Source organism: Arvicanthis niloticus, chromosome 5 (assembly GCF_011762505.2).
Source record: "Arvicanthis niloticus isolate mArvNil1 chromosome 5, mArvNil1.pat.X, whole genome shotgun sequence".
NCBI classification, from domain to species: Eukaryota; Metazoa; Chordata; class Mammalia; order Rodentia; family Muridae; genus Arvicanthis; species Arvicanthis niloticus.
This window is the reverse complement of record NC_047662.1, coordinates 22588792-22615623: the sequence shown is the minus strand read 5'-3', so window position 1 is coordinate 22615623 and position 26832 is coordinate 22588792. Positions and strand designations below refer to the sequence as shown.

Below are 26832 nucleotides of genomic sequence, written 5' to 3'. Positions count from 1 at the left end.
TAAAATCAGTGTCAGATCGTCATAGAATGCTCAAAGACTGCCATAATCGCTTAGTAAAATGTTGTGGCCATTTTTCCGTATTCATATATGAAGTAATATAATTTTTGATGGTTGCTTTACAGTTCAGAGGTTACCAGGCATTTTCTGCACAGGACCAGAGAGTAAATATTAGATAAATAATAGTCATTATTGAAAGCCCATTAGGTCTCTGGCTTATATACTTCTCCTCTTCCTCCTCTTCTTCCTTCTCCTCTTCCTCCTCCTCCTCCTCCTCCTTTTTTTATGTGTATGAGTGGATTTTGCCTGCATGTATGTCTGTGTACCACTGGTGGGCCTGGTACCTGAAGAGTCCAAGAAAAGGCCATCACATTCCCAGAACTGGAGTTACAGTCATTTGTGAGGCACCGTGTGGGCATTAGAAATAGAACCTGGGTCCTCTGGAAGAGAAGCCAGTGCTCTTAACTGCTGAGCCATCTCTCCAGCCTCCAGTTATGCAAAGACATAAAAAAGAAAATTTTAGCTCAAGGACCATACAAAACACAGACAGTGGTCCACGCCTGGCAGGACAGGCCTGTAAGCCCAACACTTAAAGCTGAAGCAAGAAGGTCATGAGTTCAAGCGCAGAGTGAGGCTGCATAGTGAGACCCTGTCTCAGAAAGGTGTAGGCTGGGAGAGTGTTTGCCTGGCGTGCCGAAGTCTTGGGTTCAAACCCTGAGACTGAGTGAGCCAGGAGTGGTGACACAGGCCTGTAGTCCCAGCACTCAGGAAGCAGAGTCATCCTCGGATGCACAGAGAGTTTGAGACTGATAAGATGCAGAAGATGCTGCCTCAATAAATGAAGACAGACAAACCGACTAGACTGGGATAAATTACTCTCACCTATGAATCCCAAATAAAGTCAACTGGAAATCCTCCGCAGAAGGATGTGAAGGCCCTTTCCACTCTCCTGCTATCATAAATAAGACTGTGATCAAATCTCTGCAGGCACGACTAACTGATGAGATCCTTGGGATAAAATTCCTGGAGCCTCAGAGCCAGAGGAATATTCAAAGTGGGATTAGCAGGTGCGCCAGACAAGTTCTGTCCAGGAAGGCGGTCTGTGGCGGGGAAGGTGGGGGAAAGGGGGAAATGGGGGGGAACGCTTCATCCCACTGTCAGGGCACCTCACAGAACATCCAAGTTAGTTCTCTCTTATGACCTTGCAACTGCATGTCTCAAAGGCAGCCCCTCCTCCAGCCTGAATGCCCCCTCCCCCAGTACCATGGAAGAAGGAAATCAAGCAAACAATCTCTCCTCACCTGCCAATACTCTGCCTGGCTCTGCTCATGGGATCATGGGATCTCGGTTTAAATTTATACTTAAGAGTCCAGAAATTCCCTGTTCCCTGTCCTTCCATGATGCAGGCTGAGGACTGAGGTGGACACTCCCTCCCCCATAGTGAGATTCATTGCAGGAGTGTCCCCTGCAATGTGAGGCGATTGGGAAAAGGGCATTTGCAGACAAAGCCTGGAGCTTCCAGGAGCTGGAGGCCCCTGTTCCCAGATGGGAATTGTCTGGAACCACAAGTACTCCCCCACTTTAAACATTCCTTCTGGTTCTGAGGTTCCAGGAACCTTTTCCCAAGGAAAAGGCAAGGAAAGACCCCTCCCAATGGATGGGGTTTGGGGAGAGGGATACAGCTCTGTCAGTACCTTTACTCTGAACTTGGGATTTCAGAACACAGAGCCTGGTGTCTGACCTTCAGACTGGAAGAGGTTCTGATCTCAGGGAGGTCAGACCACACCTACTTTACAAATAATGGAAGTGAGGCCTGGAGAAGCTGCACAAGGCCAAACAGAATCCGGTCTCCTGACCTCTGGGAGGCTTTGAGCTTTCTCCTTCTCTGAGCCTGGAGGCTAAGACTCTGCAGAAATCCAAGGTCTTGTCCAGCCCTCCAGGGCCTCCAGCAAGTTCCAGGCTCTCAGGTGTCAACCCAGTCAGTTCCCAAGGGCTCCCAGGTCTGGTCATTGAGCAACCCAGGGTAGTTCCACGGACGGCAATCTGTAACAGCCATTGCCACCTCCACTGTGCTGTGACAGTGACATGTACCTGATGCATTCCATCAGGCTAGATCATGATATTGACATAGATTGTCTCATTTGCTCAACCCTGTGAAATCACTGTCACACTTCCCTAACTGTGGAGGAAGGTCAGCCTCGGTGTGGAGGTTGAATTAAATACCATGCCCAGGATTCCATGCCAACACTCGTGACCTGGCAATGTGGGGAGACAATGACCATACTAGGTTAGGTTGGGTCCTAAGCCCCTCCCCACAACACTGATATTGAGACTAGGGCCTTGGGTACAGAAAAGCACTGAGCTATCTCCTGTCTAAGTTCTATTCCTATTTAAAGTTTTGTTTCTTTGTGACCCTGGGATTAAACCCAAGACCTTGACCATGTTCAACCTTTACCATTGAGCTGTCTCTCCAGCCTCCCTGGGTTTTTTTTTTTTTTTAAATGTTTATTTATTTATTTGGGGTGGGAGTGGGGCAGTGAATGGCATATTGTGCACATGGAGGTCCGAGGACAGCTCTTAGGAGTGACTTTTCTCCTTCCATCTTTTGGACTCAGCATCATCAGGTTTAGCAGTGAGTCCCTTCACCAGCTCAGCCACGCCCCACCTCTCTTATAAGTCGAAGAGAGGATGCACACACAGAGATGAACATGAGGGAGTAAAGAACAAGCCCTTATGAGGACAGAGGCCAAGGGTGATGAGTACTGCTGAGCCCCAGGTCAGCAAAGGGAGGATTCCTCTCAGAGCCTGACCACACCTTGAGTTTAAGCCTCTAGCCTTCCGAAAGAAGAAATTCTAGAAGCTTCTGGAGGTGAGTTTTGTTTTTTTGTTTGCTTGTTTGTTTGTTTGTTTGTTTGTTTGTTTGTTTAAAAACAGGCACAGGGACATGCTGTTGCTGCCTGAAACAGGGTTTTACCCTGTAGCCCAGGTTACCCTTGACCGTGTAGTCCTCCAGAGTACTGTGAGGATAGACCTGTGCATACAGATTACTGACGCTGAAAGGAAAGGGAGTTGGCTGCGTGTCTCATGTGCAGACTCTCTGTTTGGTTTGGTGTGTTTTGCCTTGGTTCTTCGAGACAGATTTTTCTCTGTGTAGCTCTGGCTGTCCTGGAATTCACTCTGTAGAGCAGGCTGGCCTTGAACTCAAGAGATCTACCTGCCTCAGCTGGGATTAAAGGTGGGCAGCACAATGACCCAGCCACTTGTGGATGGCTTACGTGCTGGGAGCACAGATCACTCATTCTCCAGCTGAACCATCGTAAGAGGAGCATGTTACCTCCCTTTTACGTGTGGAGAAGGTTGAGGGGTGGAGAAGTGAAACTGACTAGCAGGCCTTAAATTAGGTCTCTGGAGGGTTCTTGGGATTCTAAACTCAGATTCCTAGCCACTGCCCTAAGGTTCTCCCAGGGGTAAAGTTCAACCCCTTTGTTTTACAAATGTGCTACAGCAGTGACCCCAGAGGCTGGGTATACCGAGAGGGAACAGAGAGGAGTCAACAAAGCCAGTGCCAGCAGTCAGGGGTCCAGCTGAAGCTCCCTCTATTTGCACACAAAGGGTGATTGCTCCCCCAAAGGACAAAACAAGCCTGGCCGGGCAGCAAGGACTGCGAGGACTGCGAGGACTGCAAGCCGAGTCCCTGCCCACCACTTAAGAGGGATGGCACTTGGCCAGAAATTAATTAGCTGTCTCAGTTTTGGCAGAACTGGGGGAAGGAAAGTGCTTAATTATAATGAAGCCCAGCGAGCTTATCAAGGGGAAGATTATGGTTAGGACGCAGAAGCAAAAGGCCCCCGAGTGGAACGTGAGTGGAGAGACCTGCCAGGCTACACTTAGCAATAACCAGGCCAAAGGCCTAGCTTCCATTGGAAACCCAGAGCACATTCAAAGAGTTCTCCCTTCCCTGACCCTGACCAGGCTTACGGATGGCTGGATTGTGAGGTGAACTGTATTCAGATACCATGGAAGCTCCAAGAGAGCAGAATCTGGGGCTGGAGAGATGGCTCAGTTAGTAAAGTGTGTTCTGTGTAAGCATGGGGACCTGAATTCAATCCCCAGGAGCCACAGAAACAAGCCAGGTGTGGTGGTGCAGAGACACAAGACAGACAGATTTGCTGGGACTTACTGGCTAAGTACCAGCCTGCCCGAGCCAAGGCTTTGCGTCTCAGGATCCAGTAAGCAAGCCTATCTCAATAAAACAAGGTGGTTAGTTCCTGAGGCATGACACTCTGAGGCTGATACTAGGTGTGTGTGTGTCTGTGTTGTCTGTGTGTGTTTGTGTGGGTGTGGGTGTCTGTGTGTATGTGTCTATGTGTCTGTGTGTGTATGTCTGTGTGTGTACCTGAGTGTGTCTGTGTGTGTGTGTGTGTGTGTGTGTGTGTGTGTGTGTGTGTGTGTATGTCTGTGGGGGTGGGGGATGAAGAGAGAGAGAGTCAAAGAGAGTCCTTCAGTGTGGAAATCAGTGCCTGGGTTTCCAGAAACAGGGCATGACCCTCCTACAAACCATATGTGCCAGACTCCCCCACCCCACCTACTCATAGGAACACACAGAGAGATGAGTAGTCGAGTGTTTGAAATAGAACATGGAGGTTCGGGTGTGGTCAGTGGTAGGACAGCTGCTTAGTACATACGCTGCCCAGGGTTAGATAGACAGCACACAGAAGGAAGGGATAGAGAGGGGGTGGAGAACAGCATCCGGTCCCTGCTTTGATGGGGACACCAGGAGTCACTGCTGCCAACCATCAGAGAAAAGCTCCCTGAAGGAGAGCGTTACTTAAGTAACAAAGTAAAGTGAAGTAAAGTAAGTGAAAAGACAGTGGTTGCCCTGGAGGGGTGGTGGCCTGCCGTTCTAGCACCACTCCTGTCCCTTTTATCTAGTGGCTGGTGGGTTTCTATTGTAGAGCCCCGTAACTTTTACTGTAGTGCCCGTTAGAGATTTAAGAACTATTTGGTGATGGCTTCTAAGAACCAGGGCCCGAGCGAGCTAGGAACAGGGTAAAGGATGAAGGAAATACAGTTTCTGCTCTAAGAGAAGCCAGAAACAGAGGAGGAGCCAGAAATGGGGGAGAAGCCAGAGAGATAGGGAAAAGCCCGTGAGAAGAAGCCCAATAGAGGGAAGACAGTGACCATCACCATAAAGCCTCACTTACAGACCATCTCTGTGTGTGCCAAGATGCTTGTGCAGAGGTCAGAGGTCAGCTTCCAGGATCTTCCTCTATCGATTGTCCACCTTATTTTTTGAGACAAGATCTCTCAAGGAGCCTGGAGTTCACCTTTCAGCTAGGCTTGCTGGCCTGTGAGCTCGTGGGATCTGCCTGCCTCTGCCTCTCTCTCTGCCTCTCTCTCTGCCTCTCTGCCTCTCTGCCTCTCTGCCTCTCTGCCTCTCTGCCTCTCTGCCTCTCTGCCTCTCTGCCTCTCTGCCTCTCTGCCTCTCTGCCTCTCTGCCTCTCTGCCTCTCTGCCTCTCTGCCTCTCTGCCTTTCTGCCTCTGCTCCTGCCCCTGCCCCTGCCCCCTGCCCCCTGCTCCTGCCCCTGTCCCCTGCCCCCTGCCCCCTGCTCCTGCCCCTGCCCCCTGCCCCCTGCCTCTGCCCCTGACCCCTGACCCCTGACCCTGACCCTGACCCTGCCCCCTGCCTCTGCCCCCTGCCTCTGCCTAGCACTGGGGTCACAAAGGCATGCTGTTACAAGTTTCTGTGGGGGTTCTGAACCATTTCCCCAACCTGACATGCCCAGATTTTTGTCTGTGTCTCTGCTATCATTTGAAGGGATCTCAAAATTCCCACAGTGAGTGAGGTAGAAAGAGGAAACAGCCAAATATGGGGTTGGGGGAGGGGCTTTAAGTAGTGAACAGGGTTAGATAAAGCCAGGAGGAGCTCCCAAGATGGAGCCATGTGGCACCCACCTATAGTCCAAGAAGAGTGTAAAGCCAGTCAGCTGTGATGGCACACGCCTTTAATCCCAGCTCTCAGGAGGCAGAGGCAGATGAGTTTGAAGCTATCCTGGTATACATGGCAAGTTTTAGGGCAACCAAGGCTACTATCCTGTCTTTTTTTTTTTTTTTTTTTTTTTTAAGGTTTTGGTTTTTTGCTGTTGTTGGTTTTTGGTTTTTTTGTTTTTGTTTTTGGCTACAAGTCTATTCAACACAAAACAATATCCTCTCATTTTATTGAGGTGGTTGATGACATCCATGGTTGAATCTCTGTCTGACCTGGAATTTGATAGCTCACCCAGGCCCAATCTTGGCTCTGGTCTCAGGATGGCTGTGGCCAGCATGACATCAGGCAAAGTCTCCAGAAGCAGGCAATCACGGACATACTGGGGACCTTGTAGGTAAGGTACCAGTAGAAATAGCTCCAAAAAAACCTCTCCTGGAGCCTGGAGACTTGAGAAGATATATAGATATATCTTGATATGAAAGCTGAGTACACTGTTGTCTGCCTGCTCTGCGTGTGTGGGCATTTGAGCCTCTGTCTTGGCTACTAACATCCCCCCCCCCAAATAAAAAGTTCATCGATAAATGTGTGGAGATTTGCCATTTATACGGCATGGATGGCTGCTCACACCTGAATGGGTTTCCTTCCTAGAAGTCTTGGGTAAACTAGGAGTCTTGTTCCATGACACAACCTTAGGAACAAGTCCCAACTGATAAAGGCCTTTCGGAAGGTCCCTGGAAGGAAGTCTTCGCCTGGCACCCACCACACTAAAGTGCTAATAAACTACAAATTCTGAACCTCTTATAAAGGGGGCAGAGTTCTTCAACGCAATGCAGCTCTTCTCGGGCATCAACATGGATGGCTGCAGTCTGGTCTGACAAAACTAGAAAGTTCTTTAACACTCTTTGTCACCCAGCCCCCCTCCGCTAAGTGATGGGAGCTAGGAGGCACTTGAATAATGTCATCGCACTTAATCCTGACAAGAATCAGCAAGCAATGACCCTGAATACGGCCCCAGAACTAGACAGCTGGGAAAAGTAAGGCTCAGAGAGTCAAAAGAGGCCACACAACCCTGTCTAACCTTTACTTTTGTACGTCAGTTCAGCTAAACAACAGTATCCAGCGATCAAAGTCAGGTATGGCTGGGAAGGAGTTTTATAATCAGCTGAGTTTAAATGAAGGAGACTAACCTTGATCATCTGTGGGAGCCCTATCCGAAGCAGTCGATAGGCCTTCAGAACAACCCCGAGGGCCTCTGAGATGGCTCAGAGGGCAAAGGTGACTGCCACCCAACAACGCAAGCCTGGCAACCTGAATTTGACTCTTGGAATTCAGATAAAGGTGGAAGGAGAGAAGTGATTCCACCAAGTTGTCCTCTGACTCACGCTGTGGAATGTGCCACCCCCCAAGAAGCTAAGCTGAATGAAGTATTACTTTAGAATACTGAGACCTTCCCCTGGAAGAAGAATTGGTCTCCTGCGGAATGCGGCAACAGCTTTAATGGAGGGCTTCTGGACTGGCTGGTTCTGTGTGTCAACTTGAAACAAGCTGGAGTTATCACAGAGAAAGGAGCCTCCTTTGAGGAAATGCCTCCATGAGATCCAGCTGTAAGACATTTTCTCAGCCAGTGATCAAGTGGGGAGGACCCATTGTGGGTGGTGCCATCCCTGGGCTGGTAGTCTTGGGTTCTATAAGAAAGCAAGCTGAGCAAGCCAGGGGAAGCAAGCCAGTAAGCAGCACCCTTCTATGGCCTCTGCATCAGCTCCTGCCTCCAAATTCCTGCCCTGTGTGAGTTCCAGTCCTGACTTCCTTTGGTGATGAACAGCAATGTGGAAGTGTGAGCTGAATAAACCCTTTCCTCCCCAACTTGCTTCTTGGTCATGATGTTTTGTACAGGAATACAAACCCTGACTAAGACAGTTTCCAACCTGGAGACTCTTGTACGAATATCAGACTTACCCATAACTACAGAAGCTCCCCCCCCCCCAGAAAAGCCCACTGGCTCTTTTTCAATGATAAAAGAAGAATTAATAAAGACTCATGCTAGGCTCAGGGCCAGTGAATAAGGGTCTCTTCACCCCTCACCCAGAAAAGGATGTGAGCAATAGGCTGTATCATGAGGGTCAAGGTTTTATAAACTTTTATAAGGCATCGTGGCTGGGCAGTGGTGTTGCACATCATTAATCCCGGCCCTGGGTGGGGAGGGGGGGACAGGGGCAGGCAAATTCTGTGAGTTTGAAGCCAGCCTGGTCTACAGAGCGAGTTCCAGGACAGCCAGGGCTACACAGAGAAACCCTGTCTTGAAAAAAAGGGGGAAAAAATCCTGCTTTCAGGCAGGTTGTGAAGATTAAGTCAGACTTTGTGTCTTGGATCTTCTAAGCCATGAGCAGGATAGCATGGCTGGTCTGCCTTTAATGGTGATGGTTTTGGCCAAGTTCACATACTAGGCTCTGCTAAGCTGCCCTGGGTGATGTGGGGTGACCAGGCCTAAGGAAGCAGGAGTGCCTCGTGGCTACCTGCCCAACCAGCAGCTCTGCTTGCTCCCCCAAGGAGTGATGGAAAATCACCAGGCACTCTGGGCACTCTGGCAGGATACAGATTTGTAACCAAGGGAAGCAGATGCTCCTCTTCAGGTCCTGCAGGGTTATCTGGCTTATCTCTCCTGACTTAACCTTTGTCCCTGGGTCCCAAGTGCTAGGCAGTCAGGTCACAAGCATCATAGCACCAACCCTTCTTGTAGGAGTCAGGCTGAGGGCCACACAAGCCTCATCAGGGCACACAGGCATCGACTTCTGCCTAAAATGCTCTTCCTCCCAAGCCCGCCTCTGCTCAACTGTCACTTCCCACATACAGAGGTATTCCCTCCACCCCATCTTCTTTGCCTGTTTTAGTTTTCTTGATTGCCTGTGGAGGGTGTGTGGTTTCTTTAGCCGCCCCCCCCCCCTTGAATTTCTGAACCTCCAACTCCCAAAAGCTGAAACTTCAATTGTACAACACCACTCATAGGTGGTATGGGACTGGGAATTGAACACAGGGCCTCCCGGCAGGTTAAGCAAGCCGCTCCTTCAACTGAACCACGCCCCTAACCATGTGTTTTCTATTGTCTATCTTTTCTCTGTTAAAATGGCAGCTCTCAGAGGGCAGGAACTGTGTCTCTGCCCTTGCTTTGTTACAGTTTCTGGAAGTGTGTCTCAAACTCTGGAAAAGCTGCCGACAGGAGGATGCCACCCACTGCATATGCAGTAATTTACTGCCTCACTCAGTTCACGGATAAAAAAACAGGCTCAGCAAGAGACTTGGACCTGAATCCATTCAGCCACCTCTCCAGCGGCTGGCACTGCCCTAGGAAATCTGGGGTTCTGTAGGTCTGGATGACAGTGTCAGAGGTCCCCAGAACTGCCCTATGTACAACAGGGGAGTTGTACTATGGGGAGGGGTGGGACATCACTGTAATCATCCTGTTACACAGAGAGTCAGGCTACTGTCTGACCTAAGTGACTCTGTCTCAAGTAAATTTTAAAAAGAACCCATTCCTTTTACTCTTTAAATCTTTTTGTGGTTGTTTTAGAAGTTAACTCAATTATTTTTATTTTGTGTGTAGGTAGGGTTTTAGTTTGGTTGGTTGATTGGTTGGTTGATTGGTTGGTTAGTTGGTTGGTTTTCCAAGACAGGGTTTCTCTGCATGCCCTGGAACTCATTCTGTAGACCAGGCTGGCTTGAAACTCACAGAGATCCACCTGCCTCTGCCTCCCGAGTGCTGCTGGGATTAAGGCGTGTGCCACCACTGCCTAGTGTGTATATCAAGTGGCCTACATGTATGTCTATTCCACGTGCATTCCTGGTGCCCATGGAGGCCAAAAGAGGGTATCCGATCTCCTGGAATTAGAGTTACAAACAACCGTGAGCCAACTGTGGGTGCTGGGAATTGAACCCAGGTTCTCTGGAAGAACAGTTGATTCCCTGAACTATTGAGCCATCTCCATCCCAAGGGCACCCCCTCTTGCTCCGCCCCCTCTTGCTCCGCCTCCTCTCACTCCGCCTCCACTTTCTTTTTTCATGCACGCTACTGTTGTAGTAAATATTTAATCTCAATCTGGGCTCTCTATCCTGCCTTTGGTCCTTCAGTTCCCAGATAAAAGACATATAACAACATTTATATTTATAATAAACCTTTAAAGAGCTAGACCTGGGCAGATCTCTACCCTCTAAGCCATTACTATCTACTTCCCAATCAATAACCCTGAGTTATGACTTGCCATGTTCCATCTGGGCGGCTCTTAACTCCAATTGGCCAGCCCCCATGGCCATGTTTTCAAGATTCTTACCCCATGGGGTCTTCTCTCTCCATTTTCTTCTCTGTCTGTCTTGTGATCCTGCCTCAGATCTAAAGCTGGGAACCAAAACTCTACCTACCTCTCTTCTGCCCAGCGATAGACTGCCTGTATCTGTATTCAACCAATAGTTTTAAATTAAGGAGCAAAGTCACATAGCATCACTTTGTGTACACAACCAGGCCTTGGGGCCAGTATTTAGCATTAGGAAACATAGCCAAGACCAAACCTTAACACGCTACCCCACACGCAAAAAAAATAAATAAATAAAAATAAAAAAATATATTTTTAAAAATGTTTGTTTTTGTGTGTGTATGTATATGTTTTGTCTATGTGAATTTATGTGCACCATGGGTGTGCAGCAGCCCATTGGAAGTCTGAGAGGGCGTCAGGTCCCTTGGAACTGAATTTACAGGAAGTTATGATCCCCATGTGAGCGCTAGGAACAGAACCTGAGTCTTCTACAAGAGCAGTAAGTATTCCTAAACACTGAGCCGTCTCTCCAACCTCTAAATGAATGTAATCCTTAATGGTTTTTATTAATTAAGTAAATGTTCAATGTTTCAAGTCCTTGCACTTGGTAACAGTGTTACTCCTGAGGAGGAAAGAGGCTCAGGGTTTCTTTGCTGCAGTTGGTTTGGGTTCTATTGTGAGACAGAGTCATACTCTGTAGTCCTGGCTGGCCTGGAACTCACAGAAATCTGCCTGCTTCTGTCTCCCAAATTCTGGGTTCAAAGGTATAAATGCAGCTGAGGGTTTTGTTGCTTTTAAGATTTTTTTATATAAAAGGGTTGGGACTGGAGAGATAGCTCAGTGGTTAAGAGCAGTGGCTGCTCTTCCAGAGGGCCTGAGTTTGATTCCCAGCAACCACATGGTGGCTCACAACCATTTGTGATTCCAGTTTCAGAAGATCTGATGCTCTTCTGAGTTCTGATAGGACCAACCACGTATGTGATATAGACACACATGAAAAACAAATATCTGTCCACATAAATAAAAATAATAAATCTTTAAAAGGTTATTTGTGTGTATGTACCTGTGTGTGCTCACACATGTGTATAAGTGCCTACAGAGGCCAGAAGAGTGTGTCAGGTCCCAGGGGCTGGAGTTACAGGGAACTGGAAACTCCCGAGTTGGGACCTGAGGATTAAACTGGTATTCTCCAGAAGAATTTCAAGGGTTCTATTTTTTTTTTTTAATTTATTTTATATATGAGTGCTCTGTCTGCATGTATGCCTTCATGCCAGGTGAGGGCATCAGAACTCATTGCACATGGTTGTGAGCCACCATGTGGTTGATGGGAATTGAACTCAAGACCTCTGGAAGAGCAGCCACTGCTCTTAACCTCTGAGCCATCTCTCCAGGCCCCAGCTCCCCCCCCCCCACACACACACACATACACACTGCCCCCGCTACAAGCGTTCTTAATACTGAGCCCCTGGCATTTCCAGAGTAGGAATTCTTCTGACCTCGCCGGACTTTGAAGTTGAAGCTCTGCCTTGTCACTCATCACAGAGGCTAGGAAAGTGGTGGAGGATGAGCTTCTTTACACGCTCTTCCAGGCCTGAGACAAAGCCACTGATTTCTGCAGCTGTGCTGGAAGCTATACATCAGTAGAGCACAGCCAGACACCCCACCGCACCCTGCAGCCCGCAACTGGAAACTGGGCTGCATCAGCCTGCATGTTGGTAACTTGCTAATTTAAGCCGGGCTTTCTGTTCTACCCTGCGATTACCCCCCCTTCCTGTGCATGTGAGGATATTCTGGGTGGCCAATTTGATTTCAAAGTCCCAGGATCCTGAGTTTAATGAAATCATGCCTTCCCTTGCCTCTCAAAGTCTAGACATCTGGCAGGGGTGTGTGCGCAGGGGATGAGTCCTTGGGTCACAACGCCTGAGACTTATTCTTGTGATCCCAGCTGGGTGAGGAAGCCTGAATTTTTACCTGTCTTATCTTTTCTCCATCTATCTGAATCTCTGGCACCAAACTTCAACTGGTGGCTTTCTAGTGTCTGCTTTATCTCTTCAGCCACAGGAAGCTCTCCATACAGGACAGCAGCCAGTTCTTCCTTAAAGAGGTCTGTCTGACTGCAGGAAAAGGGAAAAGTCTATACAGAAATGATGGAAGGAATCTACAACCACAAATGTTCAAAACAGTCCTAGAAGCCAGGCAGGGTGGCACACACCTTCAGTCTCAGCACTCAGGCAGAGGCAGGCAGTTCTCCAAGTTTGAGGCTAGCATGGTCTACAGAGTGAGTCCCAGGACAGCCAGGGATACACATAGAAACCTTGTCTTGAATGTCCTCCCCCAACAAGAAAGAATACCCCAAGGAGCCCACTCTACACTGAAGAGATGCCTCAGCATTTAAGAGCACAATAGTTCCTCCAGAGGCTCCAGGCTCAATCCCCAGCACCCACTGGGTGGTTCTCAACCACCTGTAGCTCCAGTTTCATGGGATGTGATGCCCTCTTCTGGTCTCCACAAGAACCAGGCATGCATGTGGTACATGTATAAACATGCAAGTAAAACACTCACACATAAAATTAAATAAGTGGCAGAGAACGTTGGTTTGGCATCCATTAGCTGGCTACCTGGGAGCTCGGTCAGAGAGCTCGCCAGACATTGTAGCAAGCGTGAAGCTGAGGAACTTTCTAGAAGCTCAGGCCTGCCTGCTTCTCCTGAGAGCGTCTATGGTCCTGTTGACCTGACCTCCAGAGACCCATCGAGCAAGTCTTCCTCTGTGTGTCCACTTAGCTGCAGAGAGACTTTCTAGCCATGTGTCCCCCAGTCAGTGTTCGCCATGGGGCCAGGGGCATGTCCTCCCTCTATCGAGCCTGGCTGTACCAGCTTGTCCATGGAGAACAGATGAAGATCTGCTTTGCTTGCTTCAAGGCAGCTTTCCTGGTCGTTAAGAACATGCTGGAGATGGGAGACTGGGAAAAGGAAGTGTGGGATTCTGAACCCATGGAGCTCTCAGAGACAGGGTCTGAGCCTGAGGAATGGCCCGGGCTTAGCTGGGGAGAGGCCCAAGGTCATCTGCCACATGGCATCTCTGTCTCAGCAGATTCTGGGGCTGTGGCACCAGGTCTTGTAGGGGCAGAGGGGATAGGGCTGGGACCCCAGCCCGTGCCCACTGAGCTGGGGCCTCAGGAAGCTGTACCCCTGGATCTGGGTCTTGAGGATGCTGAGTGGACCCAGGCCCTTCCCTGGAGATTTGATGGCCTTTCTCCCTGCTCCCACTGGCTCATCCCTCCTCTGTCCTGGTGGGATATTTTCAATGTAAGTCCATCTCCTGGGCAACCTATATTATTGGAGTTGAGCCCCACCTGGCCCATGGACCCGTTGGAAGCAAAAGCTTGGTTGATAGACCTGAAGTTCGTTTTCCTTTTGGGTGGCTTTGATGCCATCTGCTACATGCTGTCAATGACTCCCTGCTGGGCCGTGAGAACCCGTGTCCAGCACTGGCAGGTGTTGCTGGACCCAGGTGAGGTGAGAGTGGCCCAGCTGCAGAATGCACCTGAACAGCAGGACCTGCACTGCTGGAAGCTGAGCATCCTGGAGTCCTCAGAGCTGGGGGTGGAGCTGGTCCCTGCTGACTGCAGCCTGCGGAAGGGAGGCTTCAAGGTTCACTCTTACTTGCCCTGGCACAATAGCACCCCAGAGGCCTGGAGCAGGGAGCCTGGGGAGAGGCTCCTTATCACAGAAGTTGTATCTCTGAGGGAGTTGCCCTGCTTCTGTTCCCCTTCCCCTGATCCACACAACTAAGGGACTGATGCTTGTACCACCCCCAGGGCCTGTGAAGAGCCTCTCAGCCACAGGTTGTGGAAAATATCCATCATCTTGAGGGGAAGTTCTGGATCAGCCTGGGGTTGAGGCCTCAGGGAAGCCTAGTTTAGTTGTCCTTAGTGACTGTTCAGTGTTTGGAAGAATAGGCCCAGCTTTGTGTGCAGGGGGAAGGCTATTATGTATTATGGGGGATGGGTCACTGGTCCTTCCCCAGTTCTGCCCTAGTTGCAGGTGGGGACACTAGAAGTGTGCCACCAAGTCAGGTTGGTTGACCCCTATGTTCTGCGCTTGGCTCTTTCTGAGGGGCTGTGAGTCCGGGATTCAGAATTGACTGCTTGTGCTGCTTATTCAGTTCCTGCCCTGTGCATGTTTCTGTTTTAATAAAGTTATCAGTTTTCATTAAAAAATAAATTAAATAAAATTAAATAAGTAAATCTAATTTAAAAATTAAAAGAAAAGGACGATGACAGGCATGGAAAAATGACTCCAAGGTTAGGGATACTTGTTGGTGTTGCTGAGAACCCAGGTTCGATTCCCAGCATCTACATGAAGGTTCACAACCATCCATAACTCCAGTTCCAAGAGATTTGATGCCCTCTTCTGACCAGCTTGGACCTCAGACACGCACATGGTGCACATACATACATGAAGGCAAAATATTTAAATAAAATAAATAGATCTCTAAAAAATAAAAGTAGCATTTTTTTAAAAAAAAATCCAAGTTGCTCAAATAGATAAATACACTCACAATATAGCTATCAAAATCCATGGACTTTTAAAAATATTTATTTTTATTTTATGTGTGTGAGTGCATTGCCAGCTAGTTTGTCTGTGCACCATACTCATGCAGTGCCTGCAGAAGCCAGAAGAGGGCATCGGCCTGGAGTTACAGAAGGTTAAGCTGCCATACCTGTCTGTGCTGGGGTTTGAACCTGGGTCCTCTGGAAGAGACGAAAGCACTGTCTACACCTGAGCCCTCTCTCTAACCCTAAACCAGCTTTAAAACAAAAACAAAAACAAAAAACAAACAAACAAACAAACAAAAAAACCCGGTTTCCCTTATCCCTTTGGTTTCATTATTTTAAAACAAGGTTTCAATTTTGCAGCTCAGGCTAGCTTAGAAGGCAGGATGATCAGAAACTCAAGCCCAGTGTGGGCTACCGAGTAAAATCTCCCTATTATTGTCATTCACACAATTTTGCAAAATCCTTATGACTGGATCCTGATTTCCCTATGCAATTCTAATTTCATGAAGACAAATGTGTGTGTGTGTGTGTGCGTGCGTGCGTGCGTGCGTGCGTGCGTGTGTGTGTGTGTGTGTGTGTGTAGAAGCATAGATGGAAAAGAAATGCACATAAATGACTAAGCTTTTCTCTGTCATAGGATTATGGATAACATCAACCTCTCCCGAGAGGTCTTCTTAGGTCCTGAAATAACTCTCTAGTTATCTTTATTATAAAAGAAAGCTTCTAACAGCGACCTGATAAAGTTTCCCTGTAGCATCCAGCCAGAGCTTCTCCACAGCTTAATAAATGTTGACTGAGTGAATGAGGGGGGACCTTACCCCTCCCCTACAGGGCCAGCTTTACACATACTGCTTCTGAACAGCTAATAAACACACCTGGAGCTGGTTCACACCTCATGACTTCCTCACTCTCACCCGGTAAGTGTCTACCAGCCTCCCATTCCACAGAGCAAAATACTGAGGCACAGAGAGATAATACATGTATTGTTTAAGCTCACTCTCTTAGAAAATGCCACTGTCTGATGATGGTCACTATTCGATGGTCATTGTGTAATGGCCACTGTATGATTGTTCACCATGTGATGGTCACTGTGTGATGGACACAGTGTTATGGCCCCTGTGTGGCTCTAATGTCCAGGTTTACAGCTGCTGGTATCAAATACTGAGGCCTTGAGATGTGCATAACCCTAGCCTCCTCTCTCCGTGCATCTCAAGCCTAGCACGGGCAGAGTGGTTAAGGTGTGGTTTGGGGACTCAGAAAGACCAAGTCTAAGATGGGCATGGTGGTGTGTGTCTGTAACCCTATTACTTGAGTGGTAGATGAGAAGGGAAGAAGGGAAGTTAACATTCATCCTCAACGATGTAGCAAGTTGGGACCAGCCTTGGCTACAGGAGACCCTGTCTCAGAACAAAAGCTGAGTTTGTGACTCCTTCGCGGTGAGAGGCACTTGCTACCTCTGAGCTCGTGTCCTAGTCTATGAATGAGAAGAGAAGGTCTCACTGTCAGACTGAAGTGCAAGTTAGAGAATCCTTAGATCCCAGGAGAAGCTCGGAGAGATTCGGTGTCCTTGGTGACTCCTCCCACTCACTCTACTGTGGTCTGTGACTCATGCACTCCTCAGGGAATGATCCTAAGACCTAGGAAACGGCAGATTCTGGGCAAGACCTCAGCTCACTCTCCACTCTTCCTGTTTTGCTTCATCCAAAGTCATTGGGCCAGTTTCCACCTTCTTGTTAGGTCTAACAGGCTTGGGTTTCAGAGAGAGGTTAAGGAGGCTGGAGACAGGGGTTTCGGTTACCAGTCTAGGTCTCCTCCTATCTCTTGGCACTAGCCTCTGATTCTGTGACACCTGCTTTCTGCCTGCCCAGTCCACCCCTTCACCAGACCCATCCTCTTAACCACCATTCTTCACAGATGGCTCTCCTGACACCCCTGACACTCAAAGCCCCTTGGCTATCCCAGCATGGCTGGCCCAAGCTTGGGACCAAGAACCTGTCCAGACTCCAATTCCACATCCAGACTAGCAGCCAGAGGCCCTGCACACCGCCTGTCCCGACACCCTGGCCTGTCTCCAAGCCTCCCCTCAGGGTCTCACTCCTTTTGCCCTGATCTCCCCCTAGTCTCTATGCTCTGTGACACTCCTCCAATATCTGCAACTTCTTGGGAATTGTGACCGGCAGAGACTAAGACAGTAGGCTCAAACTGACTCCAGGCATTACTGAAGCTCAGAACACAGCAGACGCCTCTGCTTCCAGCAATCCCAACAACCCTTCCGCTTCTGAAGATCCTGATAACCCCCAGGAGAAGGACACCACATTTATGGTTTTCATGACTTTGTCCTGCAGCCTTTCTGCCTTCATGGCCACCCAGGCCCCAGGTGAAACCCTCTGCTCCCTGCTGGACCTCTCACAGTCTGAGATGCCCCACCCCACCTCTCCATACAGCCAACTGCAGCATCTGGGACACCTCTCAGTCCAGGCATCACCTCTTCTGGCTAAATCAAGTCCCTGCCCTAGATCTTACAGCCCTAGGAAGCTGCAGTTGGTCCTAGAGTCGCAACTACCCTTGGGTCTCTGAAGCATGGCTGTTCCCTAACAGAGGCCACGTGAGGTTTGTGCTCAGAGTCTGGGCATCAGGGCTCTCATGCCTAGGTGTGGAGGTACATGCCTTTAATTTCAGTACTAGGGGTGGGGAGGGAGATGGGAGGGGCAAGGTAGGTGGATCTCTATGAGGTGACTTCAAGGCCAGCCTGGTTCTACATAGCAAATACAGCCAAGGCTTTACTCCGCCCCCCTCCCCCCCCCCCCAAAAAAAAAAAAGAAGAAAGAAAAAAGAAACCAACCTGAGGCTGGTGATGATTAGCTCCAACAATTATTATTGTTATATTTGTTGTCTGACAAAATGTGTGCCCTTGCAGGACAGGAGACAGGGTCCACTGTGGAAACTACAGACAGACAACCAGGCCCCAGCTGCCCACGCTGCACACCTGCAGCAGCTGCAGGTGTGCTGGTTAATCCGGACTCCAACACACACCAGAGGCCTAGGATGCCTCCAGGTGCCTACTAGGCCACTACCTGCATGACTCCGTTTAATCTTCCCAACAGCCTATTGTGGGGTTTTTTTTGGGGGGGGGTGACAGGGGGGTTGGGAAGGGTTGTTTTCTCTGTGTAACCTTGGCTGTTCTGGAACTCGCTCTATAGACCAGGCTGATCTTGGACTACTCACAGAGATCTGCCTGCCTTTGCTCCCGAGTGCTGGGATTAAAGGCACGCCACCACTGCCTGGCCCCAACAGACTATTCAAATGAGGTAACTGAGGCTTGGGGAAGTTGAACTGTTTGGCCAGAGCCACATTGTTAGGACATGTTGAAGTTGGGACAGAAACCCGGCACCACCTGCTCCATGGCCGTGACCTTTATCTCTGCACTGTGCCATCTTTATAGAATGTCTTCTGGATGTGAGTCTAGGACCTGAACTGCTAATCCGAGCAAGAGAGGGGACAGAGGCAAGAGACACATGCTGTCTAAACAAGACAGGGTCTTAGCGCTCCCAAATCTCAAAGGTCTGGCTTGAGAACTCATCTCAGCGGGCCCCTGGCACCTTGGCTGCAGACAGAGGGAAAAACCAAAACCTTTCATTTGCATACTTTATAATGTGGAGCCTGCTATGAGCCCGTACCTCGGCATGGAGTCTGGAGGGGATGCTTTATTTACATCAGTGTGCCCACAGGTACAGATGAGTTGGAGACATCTTGCTTTGTTAATTTAAGCAGTCCTCAGCCCTGCACCTTAGGAGGTAAGTGCTCTACCGTTTAACTATATCCCAAGCCATTTATCCTAGACTGGCCTCAAATTCTCTATGTAACCAGACATGACTTTGAACTTCTGAGTGTTCTCCTTCAACACTTCTAGGGCTGGGATTACAGCTATGGACCACCATGTCCAGTTTATATGGTGTGCTAGGGACTGAACCCAGGGATTCATGCATGCACAAGCTATCAACTAAGCTGCATCCTGTGACCCCCTAAAGCCCCTATTAATAATCTCATTTTATCTCTCTATCTATCTGTTTATCTTTCTTTCTTCCTTTCTCTCCCTCTTCTCTCTTACTCCAAGCAGGGGTCTTGGTATGTTCTCTAGCTGGCCTTAAACTTGCTCTGTAGCCCAGGCCTCAAGGAGGATAAGCCTGCCTTGAATCATATCCCGAATTCCTGACCATATAGCTCCTGGAGAAGAGAAGAGAGAACCCATGGCCAGTCCACAGAAACTATGGGGCTCTCCATCAAAGACCAAGCAGCACAAAGACTGGTGTTTAAAGCCGTCCTGGATGTCTCCCTTACCTAGGACCTCTAGAGGTTTGACAAGAAACAATGCAAACACATTCTCAGTCTCATACAGAATTACAAACCGATGGTTTGGGCCAAGCACACACAGAGCAACCACAGAAGATGACTACTAAATGTGATTTGGGGAGTGTCCCCACAGCCCGGAGCAGACAGCCTATTCCATTTATATGCCCCAAAGACCTAGGTAATTGTGTACCTCATCTCACCCCTGTAAGGTTTCAGAGGACCAAACACACATGCTACTGTCAAACTGCCCAATCACAAACTGTGTGCGTGGCAGATACACAAAGTGTTGCCAAACTGTCCCACCTCCCTGATGCAGAAGCAAAGAGATGTCAAGGATGATTAAATGTTATGTAGTTAGGCTAGTGTAAGGGTGCGCGCCTGCGCGCGCGCACACACAAACACCACACACACACACACACAAACACACACACACACACACACGAGAGCCCCCGTCTTCATCATCTCAGAGGGCCTAGCCCCTATGCAGAGCATTCAAGAACCCGGGGAGTTCTTGGGTTGGGTATCCTGGTCTACAAACCGTAGTGTCCACTCTGACCCTAGGATCAAACCCCCCGACGCCCTCGGCCGACTTGACTCACCGGACGATGCCAAACATGACGAGCACGTTGCCCAGCAGCCCCACGGCGCACACAGCCGAGTAGAGCGCGGTGATGGCGATGGCCAGGGCGAGGGACGAGGCACTCCGAGAGCCCGGCGACCCCGACGCATTGGCACCCGCGCTGGGGAAGGCGCTGGGGAAGGCGTCCGAGACGTTGACGAGGAGCGAGGACTGCAGCTCCACACGGGCAGAGGGCACCGGCTCCATGGCGCCGCCGTGTCCGTCTCCACCGTGCGCCCTGGGCGCAGGGACCCAGCGAGTGGCGCGCGGAAAACGGAGGCTACGGCCCCGACGCCGCAGACTGCAGCGCTGGCTCCCGCCTCCTCCGCCCGGTCGGCCGCCAGCAGCGCTCGCCCAAGCCCGGGGAGCCCGGAGCCGCCGCGCGCACCACGTGGTCCGGAGGCGGCCGCCAGTCTGCGCCGGCGATCGGGGGCGGGCGCTGCACCACCGGGCTCCGCGCTGGGCCGGAGAGGCCTCCCGCGTGCTCCCTGCCTGGGCTCCGCTGACTCCAGGCGCCCCCAGCCCGGCCCGGCCTCTCGCCCCACCCCCGTACCACTTCGGAGTCAGAAGAACCTGGATGCGAATCCCGCCTCCCGCCTCTTCACGGACGACGAGAGTAACCTTGAGCGAGCCGCTTAAGCACTCTCAAGTTCATTCTCTGTGTCTGCAAGATGAAGAAAATCTCCTGCCGCCTTCAGAGGGTTTGGGGGAGATGAAGACAACGGAGTAAAGAACTCAGATTTTTTTGTTTTTTCCCCTGTGACTCCGTGTTGTGTGCGCTCTGCTCCTCGCCGTGTCTTCTAGAACTGTCAAGTGATTCCTGGCCAAGAAACAAAAACAAAATCGTCCGGTTCCCCCGAAGGATCCCAATAAAAACTGGTAATACGATCAGCTACAACCCCAGCGGGAGACACTGGAAATAAACCCACCTGGGTCTGTATGGCTTGGCACAGGGACGGCAGACATAAACGGACATCAAGGACACTAACCATCTCAGCACATCAAGCCGAAAAGGTCACAACTACCTGGGCAGATTCATGTGTGTTACTAGAGACACAACTTTCCTGTCTGGATCTATGCTCTGAGCTAGCAGGCTGCTTCAGCAATAAGTAAAACCACAAACATCCGTTATCAGTCATGCTTTTCTGTGCCCCATTCATTAGCTCCACGATCACTCTGAGGGTGCCTAACATAAGAGACAGGTACATTGGCGTGCACAATCAGATGAAGGCCCGGCTCCCAGGGGCTTACAGCTCAGAGAGGAAGAGATATACATCGATTCTAAAAATCACAATGAGGCCCTATGTGGGGTAGGGGGTATCTACGAAACCGCGGCATCAGGATAGCATTCCTAAAGAAAATGATACTTGAGATGTTGTGTGGATTTAGGAGAGGCTACTTTAGGAAAGAAATAGGAAGAGCATTCTAGAAAAAAAGAAAAAAGAAAAAACATATATAAAGACCCTACAAGTCAAAGGGACTGAAGGCAGCCAGGAATGACATCAGGTATTACCGTGGTGGGCAGGTATTACCGTGGTGGGCTTGTCTGTTTCCCTCACCTTGACTAAACATACCTGGGAAGAGGGAAATCTTAACTGAGAAAATGCCCCATAAGATTTACCCATAGGCAAGTCTGTGCGCCATTTTCTTGATCGATGATTGATGGGAAGGAGCACCGAGCCCACTGAGGGTGGTGCCACCCCTAGGCAAGTGATCCTGGGTTGTATAAGAAAGCAAGCTGAGCAGACCCATAAGCAGTGTTCCTCCATGGCTTCTGCTGTAGTAGTTTTTCCCGGAGTTCCTTAGAGGACAGGCTGTGATGTGGAAGTGTAAGTCAAATAAACCGTTTCCTCCCTAGTTGCTTTTGATCCTGGTGGTTTATCACTGCAATAGAAGCCCTAACTAAGACAAGCAGCTTAAGCAGGGCTGGAGAGATGGCTCAGTGGTTAAAGAGTACTTGCTGCTCTTGCAGAGGTCTGGAGTTCAGCTCCCAGCACCCACATGCTGTACCCTGGTTCTAGGGCCTCTGACGCCCTCTTCTGGCCTCCATGGGCACTACATACACATGGTGCACAGACATTCACGCAGGCAGACACACATACAGTAAAAATTTAACAACAGTCAGGCATGGTGGTGCAAACCTTTAATCCTAGCACTCGGGAGGCAGAGATAGGTGGAGCTCTGTGAGTTCCAAGCCAGCCTAGTCTACATAGCCAGTTCCAAGCCAGTCAGGCCTACATAGTGAGACCTTGTCTCAAAAATAATAATAATAAATTAAATTAAAAACCAAGGCCACCTTATGGCCCAGTTGTGCTGTTAAAATAGCAAATGAAGGGAGAGTATATGACTGGGTCTCCCTTCCTACACTCATTCTCCAGCCACGATCTGAGCCATCCTTTTCCTTAAGGTCCCCAACTGTTCCAGAACATTCTATCATGCATGCCTGGGAAGTCTATGTCTAGTCAGATATAGAGGACAAGGATGGAAGAAAAAAAACCTATCCAAGTCTGGTTTGATTATTTACTTTATTTACAGGTGCAGGGTTACCTTCAGGGGTGTGAAAGTCTAGGGTCACCAAAAAGTCCCACCCACTCGTGGGTGACAATTTAGGGGGAATCTCCAACACTGCAAAGTCCCCTCCCCACAGCAACTCTTTGCTATTCATGTGACCTGGGCCAGGAAGCTTAGAGTCTGTGGTGAGTTTGCCGAGCTTCCTAATGTCTTATTGTTTGTAAGTTCACAAGCCTTCCCACTCAATCCCTCCAAAGGGTAGTTTTTTTCTTTCTAAATAAGGTCCCACTGTACAGCCCTGGGACTCACTATGTAGACTAGGTTAGCCTCAAACCTGTGGTGATCCTCTTGACTGTGCCTCCCTCCGATTGCTGGAGTTACAGACAGGAGCCACCATGCCTGGCAGTCAACAGGATGTTTGAAGGAGGAAACAGATATACAACCTGTGGTGGTTGAAGAAGAATGGCTCTCATAGGCTCAAATATTCGAATGCTCGGTTATGAGGGAGTAGCACTACTTGGAAGGATTAGGAGGTGTGGCCTTTTTGTTGGAGTAGGTGTGGCCTTGTTGGAGGAAGTGTATCACTAGGGGTGGGCTCTGAGGTTTTAGAAGCCAAAGCCAGACCCAGTGTCTCTCTCTCTCTCTCTCTCTCTCTCTCTCTCTCTCTCTCTCTCTCTCTCTCTCTTCCTGCTGCCTGCAGATCCAGATGTACAACTACGAGCTACTTCCCCATGATCTTGTCTACCTGCATGCCACCATGTTTCCCACCATGACAATAATGGACTAAACCTCTGAACTATAATCCAGCCCCAATTAAATGCCTCCTTTATAAGAACTGATGTGGTCGTGGTGTCTCTTCACAGCAACAGAACAGTGGCTAAGACACAGCATAAGCGTTGTTGTGCTCCAGGCACTGTGGTGAGTATTTTATCCACAGATCACCATTTAACAGCATAATCTTTTTATTGTCCCACTTTACAGATGAGAAAACTGAGAGCCAGGCAGTGGTGGTGCATGCCTTTAATCCCAGCACTTGGGAGGCAGAAGCAGGCAGATTTCTGAGTTCGAGGCCAGGTCTACAGAGTGAGTTCCAGGACAGCCAGGGCTATACAGAGAAACCCTGTCTCAAAAAAAAAAAAAAAAAAAAAGAAAGAAAAAAAAAGAAAGGAAGAAGGAAAGAAAGGAAAGAAAAAAGAAAGAAAAGAAAACTGAGGGTTGGCACTAAATTATATCCCATATGTTAGCTATTCATATATAATATTTTCACCATCATAAAGAGACCAGGTCTGACTGACCCTTGAAGCCAGGAGAGGCCTGGTCACACTGGGTACTCAGGGCATGTCATTTGAAATAATAAAGATCCCAAGGCGGATTGGAATAAGACCATATTGGTACTCCTCAGTTCTGTGCTCTTGGGTAATGACCTGGGTTCTGAGAATAGACTGGCGAGGAAAACCCCCTCCCGACCCCCCAGCATGAGTCATGTATCAACACATTAATTCTTTCCCAGAAAGAACAGAGCCGGGGGCTAGAGAAATGGCACAGCAGTCAAAAGCCAGTATTGTTCTTGCGAAAGACCCAAATTTGGTTCCTAGTATCCATGTTGGGACGTCCACAACTGCCTGTAGATCCAGTCCAGGGGGATCAGACACCTCCGTCTGCCTCCAGCACCTGCCCTCCTGTTCGTGAGTATGCCCGGGTGTGTGTGTGTGTGTGTGTGTGTGTGTGTGTGTGCGCGCGCGCGCGCGCGCGCGCACGCCCACAAACATATGCGCACACACAAGCGTTTCTCATAACTTTTTAAAAGAGCACTCCCAGAAGACCCCCCAGCCCATTCTCCTTCTCATTCACTCTCCCCGTTCACACCCAGCAGCCACCTCAGCTCCTCCATCAGCTAGAGAACCCCTCCCCCACCCACCACTCCAGGCTCTTCCACTCAATCATCTGAGGTCTTGTGAAACAAGATTTCTTATTGTGATCATATATGCTGCTAGATGCCTCCCCCATCTCAAATGGTCTGAAGTACTAAGAGGCTTTGGTACAAAGGGAGAAACTGGGAGAGAAAAGGGGCTCTTCTGGCTTCTGGACTCCTCCCAACCAATTCAACTAAACCTACCTTTCCCCCCTCTCCTACATTAGAACTTTTAGAAATTCTTCTCCTTCTACTCGAAAGGTTAAGTCACTACCCTAAGGTTCTTAATATCCATTTTTAATGTGTGTGATGGTTTGTATATGCTTGGCCCAGCAAGTGGTACTATTAAAAGATGTGGCCATGTTGGAGTAGGTGTGTCACTGTGGGTGTGGGTTTTAAGACCCTCATCCTAGCTGCTTGGAAGTCAGTATTCTGCTAGCAGCCTTCAGATGAAGATGTAGAACTCTCAGCTCCTCCTGAACCATGCCTGCCTGGATGCTGCCATGCTCCTACCTTGATGATAATGGACTGAACCTCTGAAGCTGTAAGCCAGCCCCAATTAAATGTTGTCTTTATCAGAAGAGTTCTTGGTCATGGTGTCTGTGCACAGCAGTAACACCCTAACTAAGACAATGTGTAATTTGTTAACTGTTTGGTTTCTGAGTCAGGGTCTATAAGAATGCTTGCTTATCAGGTGTGCCCCATGGTTTGACCTCTAGTCTATCAAGCTAAATAAATTAATAATCCAAGCTCCTTTGTAAACTCTTTACTGACACCCTCACACCCACATGAGTCCCAACTAGGTCAGGCTTTATTAGTCAGGTTCTCTAGAGGAAGAAAACCAACAAAAGGATGAAGTATTAAAAGGAGACTGAGCCGGGAGTGGTGGCACATAGCTTTAATCCCAGCACTCCAGATACAAAGGCAGATGGATCTCTGAGTTCAAGGCCAGCCTGGTCTACGAAGTGAGTTTCAGGACAGCCACACAGACTCAAAACATGCACACACACACACACACACACACACACACACACACACACACCAATTGGCTAACCCTATAAGGCTTCAGTACTCCAATAATGTCTGTTTCACACCAGTAAGACCAAGATCAATGAATGAGGCACTTGCTCAGTGAATAAGGCTGAGGAGTCCTCATCTGGTGCCGATGGTGGAGTCCTGAAGACCTGCTGGCCTTCAGTCCACGTAGAAAGCATGAAGAAGCAGCTGGCTCCATTGTCGGTGAAGGTGGCAGTTGCGTTAGCAACAGGATAGAATGAGCTTGCCAGGGAGAGTGAAGGCCATGTGAGCAAAGCTTTTTTTCCTTCTGTGTCCTTGTATCTGGACGCTGTCAGAAGACCCCACTCACATTTAGAGTGGGACTTCCCTCATCGATTAAGGCAACAAGACACTCCTCCACAGGACAATTCCCCACTGAGACTCTTTCTCCGGATGACTCCAGAGCTTGATAAATTGTCAGGGTGTGTCAAGCTGACAGCACTAACATCACACAGGCCTTGCTGTCTGCCCTAGCATCCCTCACCTCTTCTTCCTGTAAGTTTTGTGCATTTCCTCTTCCTCTTCCTCCTCCTCTTTTTCTTGCTTTTTTTTTTTTTTTTTTTTTTTTTTTTGAGACAGGGTTTCTCTATGTAACGGTCCTGGCTGTCCTAGACTCAATTTGTAGAGCAGGCTGCTCTCACACTCACAGAGATCTGCCTGTCTCTGCCTCTCAAGCACTGGGATCAGAGGCATGGGCTTCCCATGTCTTTCTTTGTTGTCAGCATTGCCAACAAAGCATTGTGTAGCACCTTAACAGCTCTTACAGTGTAGCCCAGGCTGGCCCAAAGTTTGAAGTATAGTTTTACCTAGCCTTGAACTTATGATCTTCTTGCAGCAGCCTCCTCCTACAGACTGGGATTATAGCATACACCTTGCTCGGCTCATATGGCTGTCCTTCTACCTTGGCATGCCCAACTCTTAGGTACTCTCCTAATTTGTCCAAACAGATGAAACTGTTTGGACAAAGCAGATATAGATTAATGCAGACCTGAGACTTCTCAGCAACCAAAACCTTCTGCTCAGTAGACTCTGTATTACAGATTGGACTGTCCTCCGAAAGCCCGTGTGTTGACAGCTCAGTTGCCTTGTGAGAGACAAAACCAACTCCATCTTGGATTCAGGCTCCATCTTAGAGAACCTAACCTAAAGTTGTACCACCAGGCCTGTACCTAGCACTGGTCTCCAGGTCATTCTCTAACAACCACCAGTCAATCAGGAGGAAAGCAGAAGTTACAGTTGTACCTAAAGATATTTACTTATGAAAGTTTATGGTTTGGAGGAAATGTTCACTAGTGAGGCCTCCGGGGTGATTGGATCATAAGTCGCTGCATCCATGGCAAAGTTCTAGCATGACAGGCTATTCAGGGGTGGTGGAGACCTTAGACTCAAGGCCTAGTGAGAGGAAGGAGTCATTAGAGATGTGTCCATGAAGGAGATACTTTTATTTTATTTTATTTTATTTTATTTTATTTTATTTTATTTGGTTTTTCTGTGCAGGGTTTCTTTGTGTAGCTCTTACTACACTGGAATGTTCTCTA

The 26832-nt window shown here is 49.0% G+C and overlaps 2 protein-coding genes across 2 annotated transcripts in view; one reads left to right on the top strand and one right to left on the bottom strand.

The window, feature by feature from the left end:
• Oprd1 (opioid receptor delta 1) overlaps positions 1–20158 on the bottom strand; it is a 33392-nt gene extending 13234 nt beyond the window's left edge. The window contains exon 1 of the mRNA XM_034502914.2: positions 19796–20158. Within this exon, the coding sequence (XP_034358805.1) occupies positions 19796–20022 (227 nt within the window). The 5' untranslated portion in view covers positions 20023–20158. The remainder of the gene's footprint in view (positions 1–19795) is intronic.
• LOC117708919 (testis-expressed protein 19.2-like) lies at positions 13090–14079 on the top strand. The gene has a single exon (XM_034502915.1). It carries the CDS (start codon positions 13090–13092, stop codon positions 14077–14079), a length of 990 nt encoding a protein of 329 aa, XP_034358806.1.
• Positions 20159–26832: the final 6674 nt, after the last annotated feature.

Coding starts and splice junctions, on each gene's coding strand:
- LOC117708919 (XM_034502915.1), top strand. CDS start 13,090: ATGTGTCCCCCAGTCAGTGTTCGCCATGGGGCCAGGGGCATGTCCTCC.